The 19,434-nt window shown below is 48.6% G+C and overlaps 1 protein-coding gene across 1 annotated transcript in view; it reads left to right on the top strand.

Annotated features, from left to right (window-relative positions):
• The window catches only part of LOC143663328 (uncharacterized), a 60,434-nt gene that overhangs the window by 32,035 nt on the left and 8,965 nt on the right, over window positions 1-19,434 (top strand). Inside the window, exon 9 of the mRNA XM_077137075.1 lies at window positions 18,208-18,316. Coding sequence (XP_076993190.1) covers window positions 18,208-18,316 — 109 coding nt within the window. The remainder of the gene's footprint in view (window positions 1-18,207; window positions 18,317-19,434) is intronic.

Here is a 19,434-nt window from a genome sequence, read left to right as displayed (position 1 = left end):
TTTTATAGGTGTGAGGTGGTATCTCGTCTTAATTTGCATTTCCTTATAGGTAATGAAAATGATGTACTTTTTAGCCATCTGTATTTGCTCTTCAGAAAGCTGTTTATTCATATCCTCTGCCCACTTCATAATTTGGTTGTTTGTTCTTTTGTTGTTGATTTGTATAATTTCTTTATGTACACAGGATATCAAGCTTTTGTCCGATATGTGGTTTCCAAATATTTTCTCCCACTGAATTGGCTGCCTCTTCACCTTTTTGACAAAGTCCTTTGAGGCACAGAAGCTCTTGATATTACAGAGCTCCCAGTTGTCTGTTTTTTCTTTCATTGCTCGTGCTTTAGGTATAAAGTTTGGGAAGCTACTTCCTATTACTAGGAAGATGTTTCCCTGCATTTGCCTCTAGAAGTTTTCTGGTACTGGCTCTTACATTTTGATCTCTGATCCATTTTGAATTAATTTTTGTATAGAGTATGAGGTAGGGGTCCTCTTTCATGCTTTTTGCGATTGAACCCAGTTCTCCCATGCCCATTTATTGAAAAGATTGTTCTGTCCCAGTTCAGTGGATTTGGGGCCTTATTGAAGATCAGTGGACCGTACTTTTTGGTGGTCTGTCTCCACACTCTTGATTCAATTCCGTTGGTCGATACTTCTATCTTTGTGCCACTATCATGCTGTTTTGACTACTGTGGCTTTATAGTAAGCTTTTAAGTCAGGAAGTGATAGCCCTCCCACTTCGCTCTTCTTTTTAGGGTATCTTTAGCTATTCAGGGTCTCTTTCCCTTCCAAATAAATTTCATAACCAGCTTTTCCAAGTCTTCAAAGTGGGTTGTTGGGATTTTGATTATTGTGTTGAATCTATAGATCAGTTTAGATAGAATTGATATCTTAACGACATTCAGTCTTCCTATCCATGCGCATGGAATGTCTTTCCAGCTATTTAGGTCATTTTTATTTTAGCAATTTTTTGTAATTTTCTGTGTACAACTCCTTGACATCCCTGCTTAGGTTTATTCCTAGATACCTAATTCTTTTGGTCACTATTTTAAATGGAATTTTTTTCCTTAATTATCTCCTCAGATAGGTCATTACTTATAATAAAAAACATTACTTAATTTTGTATATTAATCTTGTATCCTGCCACTTAGCTGAATTTGTTTATTAGTTCAAATAATAGATTTCTCAGGGTTTCCTAAGTATAGGATTATGTCATCTGCAAATAATAGAAGTTTTACTTCTTCCTTTCCTATTTGGATGCCTTTTATTTCTTTCTCCTGTCTAATCGCTCCAGCTAGGACTTCTAATACAATGTTGAATAATAGTGATGACAGTGGGTATCTTTGTCTCATTCCCAATCTTAGAGGGAATGCTTCCAGTCTCTCACTGTTAAGTAACTGGCTATGGGTGTTTCATATATCCCATTCGGACACTGAGAAAATTTCCTTTGATTCATACCTTTTAAAATGTTTTTATCAGGGAAAGGATGTTGGATTTTGTCAAATGCTTTTTCAGCATCAATCAGTATGATCACGTGATCTTTTCCCTTTCAATTTGTTAATGTGCTGTATTACGTTGACTGGTTTTCTTGTGTTGAACCACTCTTGCATTCCTGGTATAAAACCTCATTTGGTCATGTTGTATAATTCTTTTAATGTGTTGTTGGATTCGATCTGCTAGTATTTTGTTAAAAATTTCATTAGGGATATTGATCTGTAGTTTTTCTTTCTTGTAGTGTCTTTATCTGGTTTTGGTATTGGAGTGCTATTAGCTTCATAAGATGAATTAGGCAGCATTCCTTTTTCCTCAGATTTTTGGAAGAGTCTGAACAGAATTGATGTTAGTTCTTTTTGGAATGTTTGATAAATTCCCCCTGTGAATGTATTAATATTCCTGTTAGCTTCAGTGTTTTGGAACAGCCCAAAGGAAAAATCTGAGTTGGTGGAATGGTCGCCCATGACAAACTCTGGGATCTGTTCTGTAACTACGTATTGAAGTGTGCTTTGAAAATTATTGCTTTTTTCTTTCTTTACTTTGTATTTATATTTTACAATAAAAATTATTTTTAAAAATAGTTAATGGCCACTTAGGACAAGAAAACCTACAGCCCTTGCTCCACAGACCTCACAGTCCTGCTATCTGAGAGAGAGAGAGACAGTAAACAAGATAAATATTTAAAAGACATCTTTAAAAAATTCTCCTGTGAAGCCATCTTGTCCTCGGCTTTTCTTTGTGGGAAGATTTTTGATGACTGATTTAATCTCTTTACATGTAATTGGTTTGTTGAAATCTTGTATTTCTTCTCGAGTCAGTATAGGTAGTTTGTGTATTTCTTAGGAATTTGCCCACTTAATCTAAGTTATCTAGTTTGTTAGTGTATAGTTGTTTATAATATTCTCTTATGATTTTTAAAATTTCTTTAGAGTCTGTGATAATGACTGCCTCTCATTTCTGGTTTTGTTTATTTGTTTCCTCTCTCTTTTACTCTTTGTTAGTTTAGCTAGGGGTTCATCAGTTCTCCCCCTTTTTTATTTATTTTCACCCAGTGTCTCCATTGATGAGTGAGCTCCCGTGGACCTGAGCGGCCCACTACTTGTTTTGGTGCTTTGGGGAGTCTGGACTAGGCTTGCTAGGCACCAACCAGAATGCCACCTCATATAGAGACCGGAGAGCCCGTGAGCTGGAAACCACGTGACTCTCCCTGCAGTGCTTCGCCTCGCAACTGGGTTATGAGGGGGGGCAGGAGAGCGGCAACCAGAATCGAGAGTGTCGCTAGGTGTCTCTGTGCAATGGCTGGAGTCTAGTCTGGCCAGGACTGCGACTTCGCCTAAGAGATCAGCCTACGACCAAAATTATGACTGCTGGTGCCGCCTTTTATACCCGGGACACAGCCATGGGCCTTGCAGCGGGTCTTGCTTTCGAGCGTCCTGCCCTGAGTGGCCGGGACGGGCCACGCAGTGGGGGGGAGGACAGGGCTACGGTGCGGGTGTCGCCAGGGGCATCAGGGGCAAGTGACATAGCCAACATAGTGGTGACGCGTAGCTGTTGCTGCGTCTGGAACAAGCGTTCTAACAAACATTTAACAATGAGCAGAGTTACTAAGAGTCCCACTGCTAAAAGAATCCAAGTGGTCAACCTGGGCCAAGAGAACCATGAGGTGACTTGGTCCCACAGTAGCTCGTAGTGGGAAAAGTGGGGTTAAAGCTAGTTTCTCTTCTACTCGGTCGGAGGGTCACTTGCACTGTTGTTGTCATCTTTTCGGTCGTCGCCATCATCAGTAGGGCTGGAGACCGGGCCTGATGGTTCAGGTCGAAAGCTTGCTGACAGGTCGGGCAGCAGTTTCTCGGCGCCCCCGGGCGGTGTCACGGTTCTCACCAGTCTCTCCGGAATCCACACCGGCTGGCGTCCTGGTTCCTGGGGAAAGACACAAACAGAGCCTCTGGCCCAGCTGAGCACCGGGTCAGGGCCTTTCCATTGCCCCGACAGGACATCCTTCCAACGAACTAGATCGATCAACGGAGGCGCGTCTGCCCCATTGGTCTCATCGCCATCTGACTCTGAGTCAGAGCTGTCTGAACTAGTACTTGACTCCTGTGGCTTGCCCTTACAGGAGCCGTCCGCAGACGAAACTGACTGAGTTTCTTGGAGCGCGTGCCGTGCCTGTAGCAGGGCGGGAGACGGACTGAGGCTTGAAGTAGACTCTGCCTCAAGGCAAGCACGGACGGTTTCCCAGATAGGGACCAGGATCGGGTCCATACAAAGGCCCGTCCGGCGCGCCCGTTCTATGTCATTACCAAGTTTCAGCCAAGAAGGCAGACTGAGGCTCCCAGAGTGGGCGAACCAAGGTGCAAAAGCAGCAACATCGTCTAAGAACCGCAGGAGGGAACTCTTCCTTGTCCGGGACTTCTCGCTCAGCGTCAAGCCCCCGGCCGGCGAAGGGGACAGAGGAGAGAGAGACAGACGCAGACAAACCGACTTGAATGGCAGACACGAATCCGTAACACGCGGCGGTTGTGAGCACAGACTTTTACTGGAGCTAAGCTTGCATTCTTTGTAACAGGTTCCGCGCTGGCTAAAATACCCCACGGGGGAGCAACCTCTATGCGGCCGTCAGGTACGGCTCCCTGCGGGTCGTCTCGCTCTCCCCGTCCGGGTAACGCCTTTATATACAAAATCCAAACCCAATGGGCTAACGCCACGTATACAAGGGTGATTGGTAGACAGGGTTGGCGGGCGCGTACGTCATACGCGGAGGCAGGATGCGGGCGCCATCTTGGCTCACTCGATGGGCGGGGGGAACTCTAGGGCAGGCTGCGGCGTGTCCACTAGGCCCGACCCGGGAGGCGGCTCTCCACATCTCCCCCTTTTTTATTCATTTTGACCCAGTGTCTCCATTGATGAGTGAGCTCCCGTGGACCTGAGTGGCCCACTACATGTTTTGGTGCTTTGGGGAGTCTGGACTAGGCTTGCTAGGCACCAACCAGAATGCCTCCTCATATAGAGACCGGAGAGCCCGTGAACTGGAAACAACGTGACTCTCCCTGCAGTGCTTCGCCTCGCAACTGGGTTATGTAGGGGGGCAGGAGAGCGGCAACCAGAGCCGAGAGCGTCATTAGGTGTCTCTGTGCAATGGCCGGAGTCTAGTCTGGCCAGGACCGTGACTCCGCCGTAGAGATCATCCTTTAGACAAAAATTATGACTTCTGGTGCCGCCTTTTACACCCGGGACACGGCCATGGGCTTTGCAGCAGATCCTGTTTTCGAGCGCCCCGCCCTGAGTGGCCGGGACGGGTCATACAGTGAGGGGAAGGACTGGGTAGCGGGACGGTCGTTGCCAGGAGCATCAGGGGCGAGCGACATAGCCAACATGGTAGTGACACGTAATTGCTGCTGTGTCTGGAGCAAGCATTCTAACAAACATTTAACAGTGACTAAACCCACTAATAGTCCCACTGCCACGAGGATCCAAGTAGTCAAATTGGGCCAAGAGAACCATGAGGTGACTCGGTTCCACAGACTTTGTACAGTCTCGCCCAGTTTGGAAAGGTCGAAATCAACGGGGGTCAACTTGATATCCCCAAGCACTCGAAGGTCTGAATCCACCTGTTGGGAGAGGTTAGTAAAGGTAGGGAGGTTTTAAAGCTGGTCCCCTTTCTATACGATAGAAGGGTGACTAGCGCTCCTGTTGTCATCTTGTCGTTCGTCGCCATCATCAGCAGAGTTGGAGACCGGATCTGGTGGCTCTGGTTGGAGGCTTATCAATTTTCTGGGCAACAGTTCCTTGGCGTCCTCGGGTGACGTCACGGTTCTCACCAGTCTTTCCGGAACCCACACAGGTTGACGTCCTGGTTCCTGGGGAAAAACACAAACAGAGCCTCTGGCCCAGCTGAGCACTGGGTCAGGGCCTTGCCATTGTCCTGACAGGACATCCTTCCATCGGACTAGACCTCTATGTGGAGGACTCGGAGTGGTGTGTTGAAGGGCAGGTGTCATTCCCTGTGAATTTTCATTTAAAAAATTGTACGTAAACAAGGCTATAGACAGTTGAGCCTTTGGGGACAGGCCGTGACCTATTCCCCCTTTCTGTTTTTTGAGCAAGTCTTTAAGAGACCTGTGTGCTCTTTCAATGATTCCTTGCCCTTGAGGGTTGTAGGGGATACCATGTTTTAATTGCACTTCCATATTTGCACAAAATCTTTGGAAGGCTTTGCTGGTGTAAGCGGGTCCGTTGTCTGTTTTTAATATTTTCGGCTTACCCCAAGCTGCCCAAGCGGCAAGGCAGTGTGCAATTACTTGGTGGACTCTTTCTCCTGATTCGGCAGAGGCAAATAAAACTTGAGAACAAGTATCCACTGACACATGCAGGTATTTAACTTTACCATACTCTGAGTGATGGGTGACATCCATTTGCCAAATGTCTCCCGGGATGAGACCTTTAGGGTTAACCCCAACTGAAGGGACTGCTCTTTGTTCTACACAATTTCCGCACGCTCGGACTATATCTCTAGGTGTCGCACGTGGTATATTAAACCGCCTAGCTAGGGTACCTGCATTGATGTGAAATCTGTCATGGAATTCTCGGGCTTGCTGATATGGTGTCAGCGCAGGGAAGATGTGTGGCTGTCGAGTGGCTACATCTACTATGTGATTTCCTTGTGCCATGGGGCCAGGCAGGCCTGTATGCGCTCTAATGTGAGTTATGTAGAAAGGATGTTGTCTGGCACATATTGTCTCTTGAAGTTTGATAAAGAATGGTCTTACTGAGGAGGAATATTTTATAATGCCCACCGTCTCTAAAATATTTACAGAATTTACGACATAAATCGAATCAGATATAATATTTAGGGGATCGGTAATTTCTTTCAGGACTGTAATAATGACCTGTAATTCTACCCATTGAGGTCTCTGTGGTTGGAAGAACACTGTTTTGGGAGTACTCCCTTCCACACAGTATGCTCCTGAACCGGAGCTGGAACCGTCCGTGTACACGGTGAGGGCGTTCACTAGTGGCTTGGGTGAAGTCACTCTAGGAAAGATTACTGGGTGTCGGGTAACGAATTGCAAGAGGGGATCTTTTGGGTATTGGTTGTCAATACTTCCTAAAAAGGTACACCGGAGAATGGCCCATTGATCTATACATCCAGTAAGTGTCTCAAGTTGCTGGGAAGAGTAAGGTACTCTGAGGTTTTTAGGTTGTTGGCCAAAATGTTGTACGGCCCTTTTTATGGCTTCTAAGGCCAACTCTGCAATCGCCGTAGGATAATGCTCTAAACTCTTCTTAGGAGAAACTCCGGGGTGGACCCAGAGTAATGGTCCCTGTTGCCACAGCACCGCCGTGGGCTGTAGCTCTGTTGGCAGTAAGCAGGCCTCAAAGGGCTCATGGGGGTTTATTCTTTTTAAAGCAGCGCTACTGAGTGCCTGTTCTACTTGATATAGTGCTTGCCTCGCTTCGGGAGTGAGGTGCCGGGGCGAAGTTATGTTCGAATCCCCTTTTAGCAAGTCAAATAAAGGCGCTAATTTGGCATTAGGTAATTTCAGGTACGGGCGAATCCAATTGATATCTCCCATAAGTTTTTGCAAGTCATTGAGGGTATGTATGTTGTCTAGCCTAAGAGACACCTTTCGGGGGGATACATGAGTAGGTGTAATTTTTGCCCCCAGGAAGGTGGTAATCTCTGCTATCTGGACTTTTTCAGGGGCTACTTCTAGGTTGGCTTTTCTAAGTGTAAGGATTAAATGTGACAGAGCTGTCTTAAGGAGATCTGTGTCTTTATGAGTCAGCAAAATGTCATCCATATAATGAAGGATTTTTACTTGGGGGAAGTGCTGCCGGGTATCGGCCAGTTTTGCAGCAACATACAACTGGCACATGGTAGGGCTGTTAGTCATGCCCTGGGGCAGGACTGTCCACTCGAAGCGGTGACAGGGCTTCTCTTAGTTAAGAGAGGGCACAGTAAAAGCAAATTTTGGGGTATCTTCAGGGTGAAGTGGAATGGAAAAGAAGCAGTCCTTGAGATCCAAGATGACAATAGGCCAATGTTTTGGTAGAGCTGAGAGGAGGGGCAGCCCAATCTGAACAGGTCCTAAGGGCTCCATGCAGTTATTAATAGCCCTTAAGTCATGTAACAGTCTCCATTTACCTGATTTCTTTTTTATGACAAATACGGGGGTGTTCCAAGGTGATGTGGAAGGAATGATGTGGCCCTTTTTTAGTTGTGCTGACACAAGAGTGTGTAACGCTGAGAGTTTTTCCTTTGGTAAGGGCCACTGAGGCACCCAAATCGGGGTTTCGGTTTTCCACCTTAGTCTTATAGGTGTGGATGGGAATCTCCCCTCAGTGGCCCCTAGGAAAAACCCAGGCCTCGTTTATCAGAATTGGAGACAGCCTGTATAGGTGTTGTGCGCCCCTGCAATGAGGCTCCTAAGCCTTTGCCAGGGACATATCCCATTCCTTTTAACAGATGCTTAGAAGTTGGAGAACAGTTACTGGTCAAAGTAACGTCCATCTGGGCTAGAATGTCTCTTCCCCATAAGGACACGGGCAGGGCTAACACATAAGGCTGAAAGCTACCTTGATGTCCTTCTTCATCTGCCCAATGAAGGGCAGTTGCACTCAGCATGGGTGCTGAGACCTGGCCTATTCCTCTAATGGTGTCCTCCGCCTTGCACGTCGGCCAGGCGGAGGGCCATTCTTGTTGTCTTATAATCGACCGATCGGCCCCGGTATCTAGCAGGCCCAGGAAGGGTCTGCCTTGTACCTTAATAGTCAACATGGGTCGAGACTCCAGAGACATATGGAGGCCCTCAAAAACTTCTCCAGTAGACCCAAATCCCTTATCTCCTCTTTGTCTGGCTTTACTCGGAAAGAGCGGATGTAAGCTGGGCAAGAGCAGGAGCTGTGCCAGCTTATCACCCTCTGCAATGACCAGAGTACCTTGCTGAGATTGTACCATAATCTGGACATAACCTGTGAAATCTGAGTCTACAATACCTGGTATAACTGTTAATCCTTTCAAGGCTGTGGATGCTCTCCCTAATAGGAGCCCCACAGTACCTGTTGGTAAGGGCCCTTTAAAGGAGGTCCCCACCAATTGGACTCCCATGGAGGGGGTCAGTACAAGCCTGGAGGTGGCACAGAGGTCCAGTCCTGCTGATCCGGGGGATGCACGAACGTGGACGGGTGTTGTGTCGTCGTATGGCAAGCAAGGGGGCCCACCGGAAGGGCGGACCCCCTCTGCCCGTTTTTTGGAACCTGCTCAGGACGGCCAGAAATGCGCTTGCCCTGCGCATCGAAGGCTGATCTACAGTCTTCTGCGCGATGGGGTCCCTTGCGGCAACGGCCACATAGTCTGGTCATCGCATGCGGCCTATCATATTGTTGAGTGGTGGGTGGTTGGTCTTTATTGGGACAGTTTCTCTTAATGTGTCCCGACCGGCCACAGTGATAACATCCCTTAGGTCTTATTCCTAAGTCTTTGGTTTTCTTTGTATTTACTTGTAAGGAGCTGGCTAGCATGGCAGCTAGACCTGCAGCAGTTAACGGGCTGCCAGCGTCTCTACAGAGACGAACCCACTCCGTCATGCTCTTTCCCTTGTTTTGTACCAGGATAGCTTTACACTCTTTATTGCATTGTTCAAATATCATTTGTTTGACTACGGTCTCTGCTACTCCTGGGTCTGAGAAAATTCTCTCAGCCGCAGTTTGCATTCTGGCTACAAAATCCACGAATGGTTCAGTGGGGCCCTGGTGTATGCTACTGAGTGAAGCTTGAGCCTCTCCCTGGCCTGCCAACTTTTTCCAGGCGCCTATGAAACAGCGGAAAATCTGTCCATAGACTTCTTGAGGGAACCCTGTTTGATTCTGGGAATGGGCACCTTTCCCCAATAGCATATCTGCATTCCACCCGCCACGTCTCCCCGCTGCGTTTTTTGCGGCTTGTTCCTCAGCCAACTCCTCAAACCATGCTTTCCAATCTATGTATCGGCCTGGTGGCAAAGAAGCACGGGCCAACTGATATATATCTGCGGGTGTGTGATTCAGGGCGGAAAGGTTTTCAACCATATTCAATGTAAAAGGGGCATTGGGGCCATACTGATGGACGGCCTGCCTCAACTCCTTTAAGACTTTGTAATCATATGACTCATACTGATTATTACCTTGGGGATTGATAATAACCGGGTACATTTCTTAAGCTGGTTCTGGCTTAAGCGGTTGGTAACCGCCCAGCACACCGAAAGGTCTAAAGGTTGAAAAAGGAATCCAATTCCAGAAATGCCTCCCTCTATTGTTTGATGACGTGGGACCCTGAGGGCCTGCGTACGCAGGCGGGGGGCACAGCTGTAACTGCCCCTCCCTAGACCAGCCTGTAGGGGGTTCCGGGTCTCGCAAAGGAGGGCCACTGTAATTACCTGATTCGGCCACCAGAGGGAGCCCGTGGTGAGGGTTTTTGGCGAGATCACCAAAACCATTCACCGGAAACCGCCGCGCCCCTGCAGCAGGCGCTGGCGGGGCGGAAGGCTGCGTGGGTGAGACAGGGGGCCTCCCCCAATCGATCAGCGGAGGCGCGTCTGCACCCTCGGTCTCATCACCATCTGACTCTGAGTCAGAGGTGTCTGAACTAGTGCTTGACTCTGGCGGCTTACAAGTGGGCGGCTCACTTTCACAGGAGCCGTCCGCTAAAAGGGTCTTTAAGGGAGCTAACAAAGGTGAACTTCCTGACTGCCCCATGCTTGCAGTCGGCACTGGACCTTAACCAATCGGGGAGCTCTCCCGACTCACTGGGGCTACCTGAACGCCCACAGCCCTTAACTCTCACGTAGCAGAAAGCACTTACCCTCTCACGTTGATCAGGCGCGGAGGTTCCGCCGTGAACCCGAGAAGCACGTCCTCACCAGCTCGGGGAGAGGCAGCAGAAGAAGGTTCCCCGTACGGGCCACCACTTGTCCGGGACTTCTCGCTCAGCGTCAAGCCCCCGGCCGGCGAAGGGGACAGAGGAGAGAGAGACAGACGCAGACAAACCGACTTGAATGGCAGACACGAATCCGTAACACGCGGCGGTTGTGAGCACAGACTTTTACTGGAGCTAAGCTTGCATTCTTTGTAACAGGTTCCGCGCGGGCTAAAATACCCCACAGGGGAGCAACCTCTATGCGGCCGTCAGGTACGGCTCCCTGCGGGTCGTCTCGCTCTCCCCGTCCGGGTAACGCCTTTATATACAAAATCCAAACCCAATGGGCTAACGCCACGTATACAAGGGTGATTGGTAGACAGGGTTGGCGGGCGCGTACGTCATACGCGGAGGCAGGATGCGGGCGCCATCTTGGCTCACTCGATGGGCGGGGGGAACTCTAGGGCAGGCTGCGGCGTGTCCACTAGGCCCGACCCGGGAGGCGGCTCTCCACACTTCCTAACCGAGATGCCCCGCTGCTTCAAAAGGGTCTTTAAGGGAGGCAATAGAGGTGAACTTCCCGACTGCCCCATGCTTGCAGTCGGCACTGGACCTTAACTAATCGGGGAGCTCTCCCGATTCACTGGGGCTACCTGAACGCCCACAGCCCTTAACTCTCACGTAGCAGGAAGCACTTACCCTCTCACGTTGATCAGGCGCGGAGGTTCCGCCGTGAACCCAAGGAACACGTCCTCACCAGCTCGGGGAAAGGCAGCAGAAGAAGAGTTCCCCGTACGGGCCACCACTTGTCCGGCGCCGTCTCGCTCGGTGTCAGGTCCCCGGCCGGCGAGGGAGACAGGGGGAGAGAGACGGGCACAAACAAAACGACTCAGGCGGTAAAAACGGGTTCGAGACACACGGCGGTCGTAAGCACAGGCTTTTACTGGAGTCAAGCTTGCATACTCTCAGGCAGATTCCGCGCGGGCGAAATATCCCGCGGGGGGACAACCTCTATGCGGCCGTCAGGTACGGCTCCCTGTGGGTCGTCTCCACCCACCCTGTCCGGGTAACCTCTTATATACTGTGCCCAAACCCAATAGGTTAGTGCCACGTATACAGAGGTGATTGGAAGACAGGGTTGGTGGGCGCGTGCGTCATACGCGGAAACAGGATGCGGGCGCCATCTTGACTCACTCGATGGGCGGGGGGAACTCTAGAGCAGGCCGCAGCGTGTCCACTAGGCCAGACCCGGGAGGCGGCTCTCCACAATGACTGCCTCTCATTTCTGGTTTTGTTTATTTGTTTCCTCTCTCTTTTACTCTTTGTTAGTTTAGCTAGGGGTTCATCAGTTTTATCAAATAACCAACTTTTGGGTTTTTTGATTCTTTCTATTGTTTTATTGTTCTCCAGTTTGTTTATTTCTGCTTTAATCTTTGTTCTTTCTCTTCTATTTGCTTTGAGGTTAGTTTGCTATTCTTTCTTTAAATTCCCCAAGTGAGCAGTTAAATCCTCAAGTTTTGCTCATTCTTGTTTTTTAATATAGGCTTTTTAGTGTGATTGATTTCCCTCTCAGCACTGCACTTGCTGCATCCCATAAGTTATGATATGTTTTATTCTCATTCTCATTTGTCTCCAGATATTTATTGATTTCTCTAGTAATTTCTGCTTTGGCCTGTTGATTAAGAGTGCGCTATTTAATCTCCATATATGTGTGAATACTCTGGTTCTTTGTTGATTATTAATTTCCAGCGTCATTACTTTGTAGTCAGATAAGAGCTTTGGATAATTTCAATCTTATTAAATTTATAAAGACTCAGTTTGTGTCCCAGCATATGATGTATTCTGGAGAAGGTTCCATGTGCACTGGAGAAGAATGTATGTCCTAGTGTTTGGGAATGTAATGATCTATATATGTCTGTCAGGTCTAATTCATTTATCCCATTGTTTAAGTTCTCTATTTCCTTGTTGATCCTCTGAAATCTATGGTGGAGAGTGGTGTATTGATGTCTCTTACTGTTGCTGTTGAAATGTCTGTCGCTCCCTTCAGTTTTGCCAGTGTTTGCCTCTTGCACTTTGGAGCTCCTTGATGGAAGTGTAAACATTTAAGATGGTTATTTCTTCTTGGTGCATTGTCCCTTTTATTAATTATAGTGTCCTTTTTTTCTCTTATGACATGCTTACATTTAAAGTCTAGTTATCTGATATTAGTATAGCTACTCCAGCTTTCTTTTGGTTACAGCTTGCGTGGCTCTTTTTTCCATCCTTTCACTTTCAGTCTGATTGTGTTCTTGAGTCTAAGATGTGCCTCTTATAAACAGCATAAAGATGGATTATATTTTTTAATCCATTCTGCCAGTCTGTATCTTTTAACTGGTAAGTTTAGTCCATTAATGTTCAAATTTATTGTTCAAAAGCAGTTTTGAATCTACTGTTTTATCCTTCAGTGTTTATTTGTCAGGTCTATATGTTATTTTCCTTTTCTCTCTTTTTATCCTTTAAATTACCCTTACTGGTACTTTTCAATTCTGTGCCCTCCTCCAGACTTCCCTCTCCTTTTTTTTTTTTTTTCAGCTGATAGGACTCCCTTTAGTACTTGTTGTATGACAGGTCTCTTGTTGACTAGTTCTCTCAATCTTTGTTTGTCTTTGAAGATCTTAATCTCTCCCTCAGTTTTGATGGTTAACTTGGCTGGATAAAGGATTCTTGGTTGGAAGCTTGCCTCATTCAGGATGTTAAATATATTATACCACTGCCTTCTTGCTTCCATGGTGCCTATTGAGTAGTCCAGAGTCAGTGTTTATGTGTTTTCTCTTGTATATAGTAAATCTCTTTTCTTGTGCTGCTTCCGGGACTTTCTGTTTCTCTTCAACAATTGACAACTTGATTAGTATGTGTCTTGGAGTTGGCCTATTTGGATTCTTTCTATTTGGAGGTTGTTGGGCCTCTGTGATTTGCATATTTATGTCTTTTATACGGGTTGGGAAGTTTTCCCGGATTATATCGTCAACTGAGTTTCCCAGCCCTTTACTCTTTTGTCATACCAATGATTCTTTTACTTGTGCACCTCTTGTTGTCAATCATTTCCCTAAGATCCAGTTGTGTTTTTTCAGTCTTTCTTGCCATTTATCCTTTTGTGTGCTCTAGTTCAGTTCTGTCTTCTAGCTCGCTTATTGTTTCTTTTGCTTCTTTGAATCTGCTATCATGTGTCTTTAGTATATTTCTAATTTGGTCTACTTTATCTTTCATTTCTGTAAGATCTGCCATTTTTCTGTTTAATCTTTCAAATTCTTCTTTATGCTCTCCTAGTGTCTTCCTAATATCCTTTATTTCTTTATAAATATCCTTGAGTATTGTTCCATATTCTTTGTCCCCTCTGGTGTTTTGATTTGCTCATTTGGCTGGCCCATTTCTTCTTGGGTCTTCACATGCTTTGTGATTCTCTGTTGTGTTTGGGGCGTTTGATTATCTTGATAAGATTATTTTGCGAAGTAGTTTCCTTCACTTATCTAAATTTTGTATTTTCTTGGTTTTTGCGTTGACAGTTCCTTTGCACGCGGTTTGTCGGTTATTCCCCACCAAACCGAGGTCTGGACCTCATGTAGGGAATGCACTTCAACTTGAGGGTCTAGTAAATGCTAGGCTGGCGTGCACGGGCCTTCAGCGTTAGAATGGCAGTCCACCATGTGGGAGATTCAGGCTCAACTCCTGGCTCGTGCACCCCCAAAAGAGAAAAAATAATAATAATAAAGCGAGACTATAATAAAAATATGGAGCAACAAATAACAATAATGAGAACAAAGTGCAGTACAAGAGTAGTAGACCCCAAAGTCAGAAGGAGAACACCCTGAGATATACTGGGAATGAACTCAGACTGGCGCCCACCAAAGGGGGAGAAAACTTAAGAGAAAAAAATTTAAGTTAAAATAACCAACTAAATAAATGAATAAAATAAAATAATAACATCTGTAAAATAAGAAATAAAAATATAAATATATAAAATAAAAATAAAAAATAATTTAAAAGCAATAATACTACTAATAAAAATATATATAGAAAAAGTATATTTTAAAAAAGAATGGAAAACGAAAAAATAATATTAGGAAAAAATAAAAACCTGGGCAGATGGGGAGTTAGCCGGCCTGCAGTTACCGCTTCTGACCAGCAGGTGGCGATCCTGAGGCTCCTCCTCCTTGAGGCCCGCCCTTCCCTGGCTGCAGCGGCTGGAAAGAAGGCCAGCTGCTCCGGGCACGTGGGACTGGGGATCCGCCAACCCCCAGCGCCTGGCAACTCCGCTAGGCACCACGCCCGGGGCACCCCTAGCACCCATCACCCCGCGTACCCGGAGACCCAGGTCCCCACTGGCGCTGTCGACTATACCCCGCGTGGGAAGGTCTCCCCAGCGGACAACTGAGGCAGGCTGAAGGGAGGGCCAGACAGTTCCCTCCCATGCTGCAGGCCCCCCCCCGGGGGGTCACTGTCGGTCGACCCACCTGGCTCTCCCACCCTGACCCCCTGCTTCTCTCTTCCCCAAACACCCTAGAGACCCTCTCTGTTTATTCACAGTCCCGCCCACTTTCTCCCAGTCCCCTGCCTTGTTCCCTGGGGAGGAGGGATCTCACCCTGCTCCGCTCCACCCCTCCATCTTCCCAGGAGCTCTGGCTTTTTCTTGGCACCCCGTGGTTCATTTTCTCTAGACAGAGTCCTCTGATCTGGGTCTACACAGTTCAGAAGGATTTGTCCTAGCGATGCTCTGCGTGCAGGGTGGGCCCTCCCATGGGTAGTCAAATTAGAGCTGCCACCCTGGTTATCCTACTACCTTAAAGGACAGTGACATATTTACACAGGCAGAAGGGATCGGATGGAACTGTTTTTGTCGCTGCATCTGTGCATTTTGGACATTCACTCGATGTGCTCAGTGCCAGACTCAGTGGGCACTGGCACTGCCCCCCCTCCCTCCTCCCCAGGCCCCCTATTGCCCTGGCATGGTGCTCTCTATCATGGGACCCCTGCTCAGGGCGCCCCCTCTTCCTTGCAGACGCTTCCTCTCTCTAGTGCTTCCTGAGGCTTAGACCCAGGTCTCTCCCCTCCCCCCTCCCCCCTCGCTGTCCATTTGGCACTTTCAGCTGGTGACAGCTTCATCCGGGCACTCTTGGACTGACATCTCCCCGCCACGTTGCTGGCAGTGCCAAGTCCATCTGCATCTTCATCTGCCTGTTTGTACCCCGCGGTTGGCTCAGGGGACTTAAAGAGCCCAACGTACCTTCCTGCTTCTCCCCAGCTCCTTCTAGCAAGTTCAGACACTCGAAGGACTAAAAGCACGGATGTCCCCCTTGACACCTCCTTTTTCCTTGCCCCTGTATCAGAGTTCTCGCCCAGCCTGCCGTTCCTTCCTTGCATGTGTCTCTCAAACCCACCCATCCTCTCCAGCTCCCCTGCCATATCCTAGTCCAGGCTGCTGTCCCCTGTTGCCTGGACTTTAGCTGCAGCCCTTTTGTGACCTCCCGGCTTGCCCTGCGGCTGCCCACCTCTTGTCATTTCTCTGCAGGGGAGCAGGTACCCATGTCACCTCTTTGCATGGAACCCTCATCAGTGGCTGCTCCTTGCTGTCAGGATAATAACCATAGCCCTTCCCAGGGCCCAGGAGCCCCTCCCTCTCCCCAGATCCCAGCTCCCTGCCCTACTTGCCCCACCCCACTGAGTTCGGGGCCTTAGGGGTTCTCAGAATGCCCCTGTGCTCCCAGTATGTCCCTTTTCACAGCATGTCCCTTTTTCCATGCCTGTTGCCCTTGCTTCTCAGAGAATTGGGACTATGTCTATTTTTGCTCCTTCTTAGGCCCCCTAGCTCCTGGCCGAGTACCTGCCAAATGAGTGAAAAAGCTTTAGAATTATAAATCAACATCCACCATGCAACTTGGGAAGGATCAAACCGGATGGTTTGTCACCACATTACATGTTCCCTTAGAGGTCCGCAGGTCAGCCTTTTTGCTTCATGTTCGCTGGTGTGGGCCTGGGCAGAAAAGAAGAAATAGTGACCGAAAACCCACTCTTATTGAGGTTTATGATTTTTACAATATACAGAGTATTACAAATAGAATTAGGAGTGGGAAATTATACACATCTGTGTCTTTGGGTCATGGGAAATTGTCTGCATGTGCGTATTTTAAACGCTCAATTTTTTTTTCTATGCTGAATGGTGGGGGTCACATTTCATTATTTTTCCATGTGAGAATCCCATAATTGCAGCACCATTTGTTGAACTTTATTTTTTTTGGGGGGGGGGAGGTGCATGGACCAGGAATTGAACATGGGTCTCCCGCGTGGCAGGCGAGAATTCTACCGCTGAACTACCCTTGCACACCTAAATGCTCTTAATTTTTAAAGTTCATTTGGTGAGATGAAGAAGGCTGTCCAACAGGGGTTGAGAGAGAACCCCCCAGCTGCCCCCTTCCAGGGCAGGGTGCATCTCGGGGCTGAAGGAGCCGCTGTCTGAATGGGGGCGAGGAGAGGGGCTGCTCCTGGCACAGCAGCTCCAGGCTCAGGAAGGCATTTCCGGGTCAGGGACCATCTCTTGTTAGTATCTAGAGTTTTCACATCTCTGAACTAGTAAAATGATACAAACACATGTAACCAGACATGTTGTTTAGTTAACTAGAGTGGCAGTCAGGGTTCTCTGGAAAACAGAACCAGCAGTTGAGATCTGTAACGTGTCATGCAACCGTGGGAATGCAGGAGTCCCAAATCCGCAGGGCAGGCTGCCAGGCTGGCAGCCCCGACGGAGGGTCTGGGCAGACTCCACAGGAGAGGCTTGCTGGCTGAAAAAGCAGTGGAAATTCTCTCTTCTCCCTTAAAAGCCTTCAACTGATTGAATCAAATCCAACTGGTTGGATTATCTCATTTGCGGGAGACATGCCCTTAGTTAATCATTGATGGGATCAGCCACCGCTGCAATCAGCTGACTGAGGATTTAATGCCCTAGCCTTCTGGCTTATCAACCAACCAGGAAGTGTCCTTGCAGCCACAGGCCAGTGCTTGCCTGACCAGATAACCGGGCATACTAGCTGGCCAAGCTGACAGCTGACCCCAACCCTCACAGCTAGATTTTTTATTTTAAAAGCAATGAATGTTCATGGTGACACACACACATGGTGACACATGGTGACACACACACGTGCACGCACGCCCAGCAGTCTACAGTGAGAGGTGGGTCCCGCTCAGAGGCCAGAGCCTCGGGTCTCACCACCACCCTGCACCCTGAGGCACCCCGAGGGGCTGTCACCCTTTTCTAGTGCATCTTCCAGAAATACTCCACAGATAGAGAAGCGGCTGTGAGCTCGTGCATCTATATTCTGATGAGAAGACACACTCTGGAGGTTTGGTTTTGGATTGCAAAGGCAGGCTCTGAGAAACAGCAAGACCCATAGTGGGTGGTGGGCTCTCTCGGGCTCATCGCCCCACCCAGACCCCCTGCATGGCCAGCCTGCTGCGCCCTCCCCTCCCTGCCATTCCAGCACCATCTGCCCCGCCCGGTGACGGGGGGCCTTGGGCAAGTGGATGTGCTCAGGGGGGCAGGTGATTGCATGGGGGGGCAGCAGGACCCCGCTGGTCCACATGAAGCCCAGGTGCCTTTTTTTTAGCGAAGGTGACATTTCACCCAAACAGCAACTCACCCTTTGAAAGTGAGCACTGTAGTTTGCAGCCACCACCTCTCTCTGCTTCCAAAGTATCTTCCTCAGCCCCACATGTCTTCTTGAGCTCATTTCATGCTCAGCCAAGGCCGGCTCCCCTGCGCCATCTCCCTGCTCATCCCACACCCTTTCTGTCCGCAGGGGGATGGAGGCCGGGACCTGTACTGTAGGACCTGCAGGCAGTTCTTCAGCTCCCTGCATAACAAGAAGGAGCACCTGCTGGGAAAGCAGCACCTGCAAAACCTCACAGGTAACCGGTGGGCACATGCAGCCCTCCCTGCCACCTGTGCTGAGACTCCCCACTCCACAGCCCCCACCCCTGCTTAGGATGTCATTTCATTTTAAGTTAGGATCTGATCAAATTCACTCACTGCCAGGTGGCTGTTTGGGAGGGAGCACGTCTCCCAGGGCACAGGGTGTCATTGGCCCCTTAACTACCCCGTTGGGGGCCTTGGTTCCTCCCTGCACCCAGCCCCACGGGCTCCTTAAGTGTTCCCGGAGCTGAGTGTCCTCACCGTGCCCACCTCGGGGCCTGCACCCTGTGGCCTCCGTCCATCCATCCCTTCTCTTTGCTCAACTGTCACCTTCCCGGGAGCCTGTCCTTGCCTGCAGTTCCCACAAGCCCTTGACGCTCCCTGCCTTCGGTCTGCACGTCACCTCTCCCCCTCCTTCCTGCCTCCTAAAAGCCTTGGTCATCGGCTCATTCATTTCATTCTTGCCTCTTATCTCCCACCAGAATAGAAGCCCCATGAGTTGAAGGCTGTTTGCCTGTTTTATTCACTGAGGTATCCCCTGGGCCTAGAACGCTGCCTGGTACTCAAAGGAGGCACTCAATAAGTGTTTGTTGAATGAATGAGTGAATGTCTTCAGCAAACGTACCCTGAGCACTCATTTCTCCCTGGGCACCGTACCATGTGCTAGAGACCCAGAAAAGAATAAGACGGAGGTCTGCCTGGAGGAAAACCAGGCTCCAGGGTGCAGGCTACTGCAACTGTCCTTGCGCTAAAAGGTCTCACGTGCTTGGCACGTGGGACCTGTGGTGCATGAGGGAGGCCCCTCCCGGGATGGCAGTGCCATAAAGTCACAGTGTTCTCTGGGCCCAGAGAAGAGCCTCTGAGATGTGAACAGTTGCAGCAGGGATTAGGCTCTGGTGCATTCTTCTTCTGTTTTCCGCATGCTCTCTGATGTTGTCAAAATGGAAATAGGAAGACCCTTGACTTAGGTAGATTTGACTTAAGCCTGAGTCTGTGCTGTGCTTGCTGGTTGGCTCTGGGCCAGTTACTTTACCTCTCTGTGCCCTCTGCTTCCTCATCTAGAAAATAAGGATGAAATTGAAATTTCACCAGCTCTTCGGAGGATGGAAGTTGC

Source organism: Tamandua tetradactyla, chromosome 19, assembly GCF_023851605.1.
Source record: "Tamandua tetradactyla isolate mTamTet1 chromosome 19, mTamTet1.pri, whole genome shotgun sequence".
NCBI classification, from domain to species: domain Eukaryota; kingdom Metazoa; phylum Chordata; class Mammalia; order Pilosa; family Myrmecophagidae; genus Tamandua; species Tamandua tetradactyla.
This window is presented reverse-complemented; position numbering and strand designations above follow the sequence as displayed.